Raw genomic sequence first — 6,850 nt, 5'->3', positions numbered from 1 at the left:
AGAGAGAGAGAGAGAGGGAGAGAGAGAGAGAGAGAATGAGAGAGAGAGAGAGAGAGAGAGAGATAGAGAGAGAGAGGGAGAGAGAGAGTAACATTTCATTTCAAGAATGTTGAAAAATTTATTTCATCAATATAATGTATGCTAGCTTCTTTGTATTATTGGATTGTTTAGTGATTATTTGTATTGGGAATTTGTGCAAAGGTGATTGTGTGGGAGTGATAAGCCATATCAGAAAGTCCCCGCTGCCATATTGAGATCAGATAAGAGGGGTATAAACTGCCCTTTTATAACATGGGTAGGATAGGACTATTCTAGGTTTTTGCTCTGTAATTGCTCCCAGGGGGTTGTCCTAGATTATATGTGGTCATTAATTACATACTTCAGTCAAGATCAAGTAGAAGCAGAGATAAAAGCAAACATCGGGATGATGACAGCAAAAGAAGAGAGCGAAAAAAAGATCAAGCTGAAGTATGGAAGTGATGAAAACACAAATTCCTATTTTTAATAATTATATTTATTAATTGTGTTGTGATACAGTAAAAAACAATTATTGCATAAAAATGTGGTAATTATGCATAAATGATTGTTTTGGACATCTTTGGCATTTAAAGATATCTAACACATTTTGAGATTATACGAAATATATAAACCTGATCTATATAAGATATAAAACATGTGATTATGATTTTATCTTACTATAGAGCAACCACACGGAACCTTTGCTGATGCGTAGCAGAACTTTTGAAATTGAGAAAGAAGAAACTGGTGAAAGCAGTGGTAAAGAGGCTAAAACTGAAGAGAAGACAAAAAAGAGAAGGGATGGTGACGAAGGCAAGGACTTCAACAAAGAGAGGAAGGAAAGAGACAGGGAAAAGAGACATAGGAATGAAACGGAAGAAGAACGAAGAATTAGACATGAAAAGAGAAAGGAAAGTCGAAGAGAAGAGAAAGAGGATGAGGAAAACAGAAAACGGTAAATATAATGAGATACGTGCCTAAATTATAACAACTGCATGTATACTGGGAACAATAACTTCTTTATTACTTTGCTGTATTATTATGCTTGCTATTTTGCATTACAATGCAATTTCATTAGAAATTTAAATGATATATAGTAATGTAATAATTTTCTGTCTGTCTTTAGAAAGGAAGAAGAACTGGAGAAAGCAAATCTAGTCAAGACACTGGCTGAGAAAGTTGCAGCAGGAAAACAGGAAGAAGATGATGAGGAAAATGGCTACGATCAATATGAAGACGACTTTGAAGTGAGTTCTACTAAACACTTGCTAAACTTGCACTTTGGAATCAGTACTTATAGTAATTTGATTTGTTGATGCTTACTGAATCGGTTTATGTTTTTTTCTTCTTGGGTTCATTGCAGGATTACGATGATGATTTTGAGCAGGATGATGATGAAGAGGAAGAGGATGAGAGTGACCCAGATGAAACAGCAGAGTCGTCTGTGCCAAGCAGCATTGCTCAACGAGTGGTGAGATATTTTACTTCACATATGTTAAGATGAGCAGATAATGTGAGAATGGTCTATACACTCCTCTATTAATGAAATCATTGCTTCTGTTCAGTTGCAGAAAAGTGGCAGTGCAAAGAGCAGTGCTAGCAATAGCAGTATTCAGCAAGGAATGGAGGATGACTACAGATCTAGAGTTACACAGAATTCGCCGAAGACGAACGAGGTTGCTACATTTAGTTGTGAAGTCAATGTCACGTTTACATGAAATTTCTGACAAAAATACTTAAACACGTTGTGGATTACATAACCGAACGGTCACGATTTTATTAATTATTATTATTACCTTGGTAAATACTGATGAAACTATCATTTGAACTCGAGTTTTTGCTGCTTATTTTCGTTTGGTTTGCATCTTTTGAATGTGCCGTCTTATTATGATTATTATTAAATCTTTATGCAGGGTTCGTAGCGGGTCTTCCAAAGGCTTATAAGTACTTATTTTGCCAAAAATAAAATAAGGGCCCTTATTAGTACTTATTTTTGGTAAAATCTTAGAAAAGTAATAATAGTCCTTATTTTTTGCCAAAGGACCATTTTTATAAGCTGGAATAATTAAATCTGCTGTGCAAATGTGTATATTAATATTATTAGTGTACTATAATAGTCGGTGATCTATCAGAAATCGCGTAAAAAAGTCTTATTTTGGCCTCCAGAAAGGGTCTTATAAGTCCTTATTTCAACAGGTGTCTTACTACTATGAACTCTGTTATTGCATGTAATTTAAATTCAAATTACAAAAAATCTCGTGGTTTCAGTCGGATGGCAACAGACCCACGTCCAAGAGAATGTTCATCAACTTCTCCTCAGCTAAGCAGAGAGAAATGAGCAAGCGCATGGCCAACAAGCAGTGGCAGAGAGCCATGGAGCTCAGCAAACTCATCGAGATGGACTTTGTTGCATACAACATCTTCGAGATGCCTCCCATTAAGGAGTATGACATGTACATGAGGACATTCGGTAGCATGGACACAAAGCAGGTACCACTGAACTGTTACCCTACTGTTAGCCTGGTGATTGCATGTAGATTACTGGAATTCGATGTTTTCCTGAGAACTTCCAATGTCTTCTGTATTTGCACTAATATGGAACTATAATGACTCATAATAATAAGCCATTGTTTTCAATTAAATGAGAATCAAATGAAAATGAATAGCATTCATCTAGTTTTTATTTAGAAGGTTTACTGTAGTTATTTATTAATTACAGGCATATGTTCAATCTGAAGAAATTGCTACAGAGGTAGAGACACAGACCGAGGAAATAGATGTAATAGAGCGATGGACGCAGCACCCAGCAGATGGCGTTGTGAGCAGTGGCACTAGCAACACTGCTAATGATGATATCAGGCTACAGGCAAAACAGGAACCATATGATGCTATCGGACTGGGAAGGTTTTTGCAGAATGTTGTCGGGGTAAGTGAAAATCTATAAATGAGTTTATGATTACAGGGCTTTTTTACAATAGGAAGCCATTATTGTTAAGATGAGCAATAAATTCTCTTATTGGGAAAAATAATTTCGAGTAAGAATCACGCTTTCAGGAACACAATAAGCAAATCTAATATGATGTCAGCAATACTTGGCATGGTATTCATTCATCATGTCTGCTCTATTTTGTCACAGGTTGTTAGTATTCTGCTGGATGAAAATTTTCATGATGAGTCCAGCTCTGCTGTAGTCCAGTCCAACTTGAGCTTTAGTGAGAAGTCGATTGTAATGGCACAACTGCCAATTTTAAAAGGTAATGAATGATGATACAGGGTACTTATATGAAAGGAATCTAACATGTGTGAGCAGTTGAGATCAAGAGCTAATAGTACATGCATTATTATAGACTCTTGTTGAGATGTAACTAAATAAATATGCATGTATGTGTGGTAATACTATGGCTCATAGGGTCTATGTCCTCCTGACCTCTGTTTGACCTGGCTCGTTTAGCTATTTCTGAATAACCCTAACCCTAACCCTAACCCTAACCCTAACCCTAAGCCTATATATATCATATGTATATAATATATATATACTATATAATATATATATATATGATAAGATAAGTTAGTCAGAAATAGCTAATCGAGCCAGGTCAAACAGAGGTCAGGGGGACATAGACCTTATCTGCAATACTATGGACTGGTATACTATGGTAATTCGAGCGATAGATTCTACTTGCAGTTCTTTGTAATCTGGTTTTTATTGTCACATTCATGATCCCATCTATACAGAGAATGAAATACTCGTGTATGTAATGCTAGAGAAGCAACTGAACCCATGAAATGAACCATGATGAATTTGTCGTGTCGGTTGTACATAAGCAATTGAAAAGGTGATGGCGGTAAGAGTTATTATAATGACATATTAATTTACAGGTCTGAGTATCGTGCACTGCACATTCTCCACCATGCAGAGCAACTTGTTTCTGACGACACACAGCTCTGCAGGCGTGGATGCAGAGACCACTGCACCTGGGTTTGTGTGTGTGTGGAACGTAGCTGAGCCCAGCATGCCATACAGGTTGCTGGCTTGTAAGGCGCCACCCCTGTGCTCCTGTTTCAGCCCATATAAAGCCAACATGGTGTTTGTGGGTTTGGTAAGTTCGGCATGAGTCATGGCCAACTCAGCTAGGCCTCAGAGTATGCCTTTTAATGGGACAAATAGGGCAATAGAGGGCGTGGGGAGTACCTTTGTCCCCCCCTACAGAAAATTTCCTGCGTATTTGCCCCCCTACAGAAAATTTTCTGCGTACGGCCTTGAGTCTAGCATATTGAACAATAACAATGAGCATTATCTTAGAGGCCTTAACATTAATAGTAAGATAGTACTTAAAACATTTGAGTTTTCATTTTCATTTTGTCATAGGTTAGTCATGTGGACATTTCACTCTTGAATGTGTTGTTATTTCAGATCGATGGCTCACTGGTCGTATATGATCTCGATGAACCTTCTTCAATGCATACAAACAGTCGGCTTGCAGAAAACAGTTTACCGATTAGACATTCCACATACACCACTGGTATATGTTTCTCCAAAGCAAATTGTTATTTAACTAATTCCTTTTATTCCACATGCCATAATATGACCACACACACTGTGTGCATATATAAGATTTCTTTAATCTCCAGCTTATTCAAATGGATTGAATCTTGAAATTCATTATTTAAAATACAAATTTTGCAGGAAGTTGTCGATGAATAGGATTGATGATTAAGAGTGCATAGTTACATTCATTGCGATTAATTTTACATAATAACGATTTACCCAAAACTAAAAACGCAGCAAATATGGTGTGTAGTTTCATGTCATAGGTGATTGCAGAAAATGGCGCTATTTATGTCCATGTCACTGTCCTCTAATGCCATTGCAGCGGCCTTGGAAGACGACAGCCATCACAGTAGTGTGAGAGCATTGCTAGCTGTCACTTCACCTTCGGAAAGGTGCGTCTGTAGGATTTCATCTTACATGAGAACACGAGTAGTGACAGACAGTTTTACTAGAACCATTGCACGACACTTGTGCATAACATTGATTTTTTTATAGACTGGAGAAGACTTTATAGGTCATAATACCTAGTAAATGCAGAAAGAATTCCATTTAAAATATATATCAGGCTAAATCAACATTTTATGCAGTGGTTATGGTTGCATAAATTGCAGTAATTGCCCTGTAACATATTCATATAAATAAATTTGATTGAAATATACTGAATTGAAATCAGAGACCCAAACTATTTATTTGGCTAAATAGTTGGCAATATCATATGATTGTATTTGTATCAGGAGTGTATAATATACTATAATAATAGCTACTAATAATACTAATAATACTAATAATAATAGTATAATAATATCTATCTTATACACTCCTGATTGTGTCGGTCAGCTTGGCAGATTCCGAAGCGGATTTGCGAGCAGGACTGTCCTACCAGCTCGCTTCGCTCGAGGAACATGGGGTCCTGTGTCTCTGGGTGGTGGTGGAGCTACAGAGGAGCACACTGCTCGACTTTGACCCGGGCCGTTCTCCCGGAGGTCGCGTGAAACTCGTGAAAAGCTCTGTGATAAACCTGCTAAGCCTTCTTAGGTATGTTGCCGTATATGTACACATGCAACGTTGTTGGTGTCGCATACAAACTTGCTGGTGTTGCATGCAACATCGCTGGTGTAGCATGCAACGTTGCTGGTGTAGCATGCAACGTTGCTGGTGTTGCACGCAACATTTGCTGGTGCAACCAGCATGAAACTCGTGTAACATACGGTGCAAGGAATTGATGTGATGTGTCAGTTCTTAATATTCTGACGTTAGTTTCAGTAATTTTCGACTTGGCAGCAATATACTGTTTGAATTGCAAATGTTTTCAATGTATTTCTAGATGTATGTTTGTTGTGGCTTGGACGTTGAATGCGATTATTGTTTTTGTGTATAGTGAACTTGGGCACCCTGCTGGGTAAGGATGTGTGAATTGATCTTTTAAACTCTTTCACTCAAATTCTCTAGTATTGCCTGATCTACAGAGACTTTGACTGTGTAACCATTAATTTCTTTGTAGCACATTTTTTTTGCAATACAGTCCGACCTCCTTTATACGGACATCCCTTATCCGGAAATCTCTATGAACCGGCCGCGATTTCGCAGTGTATGTTCTCTGTTTTTCATTTATTTCCACCTAAAAATCTCGCTCAAAACTTGCTCAAAGCTTGCTCAAAACTTGCGCAATGTACCAACCGTACGTGTGTTTGCGTGTGTGTGCACATGCACGCGCGCGTGTGTGTGTGTGTGTGTGTGTTGTCCGCTCGTGTCCGCTATGCCTCCGGTAAAATTTCTGTTTTATTTTATTTTATTTCCATTTCATATAAACCATAAAACACGACAGTTTGTTACAAATAATCATAGCAACGAGTAAATACATTATCACATGCATAAACCCTACTGAACAGCATATAAATGCTGTGTTTGAGCATAACTCTCATATCCGGCCAAATCCCATATCCGGATGGGTGCCGGTCCCGACGTGGCCGGATAGAGGAGGTCGGACTGTATATGTATTAGTTATCGCAGGCACTACGGTCCAAACTCTACGGTACAACGCTGACTGCCACCACCGCGGCAGTCTCATTTGCCCAATGCTACTGCGCTTTACACGCAGCGCCCACTCATGCGCACGACGTGCTGGGGTAATTTCAGACCGGTGCAATCTCAGACCGTGACACCGGCGTTACGTAATTTAGTTTGGCAAATAAGCTGAGCATGTGGGGCAGTAACACTAGTAGCCGTATCAGATCAAGGGGCTACAACACAAGTAGAGATTGTTGTTGTTGTTATTCATTA

General features: G+C 38.4%; 1 protein-coding gene across 1 annotated transcript in view; it reads left to right on the top strand.

The window, feature by feature from the left end:
* Positions 1 to 384: 384 nt before the first annotated feature.
* Positions 385 to 6,850, top strand: part of LOC106808056 (WD repeat-containing protein 60-like) — a gene marked incomplete at its 5' end in the record, with an annotated part of 17,244 nt that continues 10,778 nt past the window's right edge. The window contains 12 exon segments of the mRNA XM_014810613.1: positions 385 to 468; positions 702 to 973; positions 1,145 to 1,265; positions 1,382 to 1,489; positions 1,584 to 1,694; positions 2,287 to 2,508; positions 2,738 to 2,944; positions 3,155 to 3,272; positions 3,898 to 4,118; positions 4,433 to 4,541; positions 4,893 to 4,962; positions 5,408 to 5,605. Coding sequence (XP_014666099.1) covers positions 385 to 468; positions 702 to 973; positions 1,145 to 1,265; positions 1,382 to 1,489; positions 1,584 to 1,694; positions 2,287 to 2,508; positions 2,738 to 2,944; positions 3,155 to 3,272; positions 3,898 to 4,118; positions 4,433 to 4,541; positions 4,893 to 4,962; positions 5,408 to 5,605 — 1,841 coding nt within the window.

Source organism: Priapulus caudatus, unplaced genomic scaffold (assembly GCF_000485595.1).
Source record: "Priapulus caudatus unplaced genomic scaffold, Priapulus_caudatus-5.0.1 Scaffold251, whole genome shotgun sequence".
Lineage (NCBI taxonomy): Eukaryota > Metazoa > Priapulida > Priapulimorpha > Priapulimorphida > Priapulidae > Priapulus > Priapulus caudatus.
This window is presented reverse-complemented; position numbering and strand designations above follow the sequence as displayed.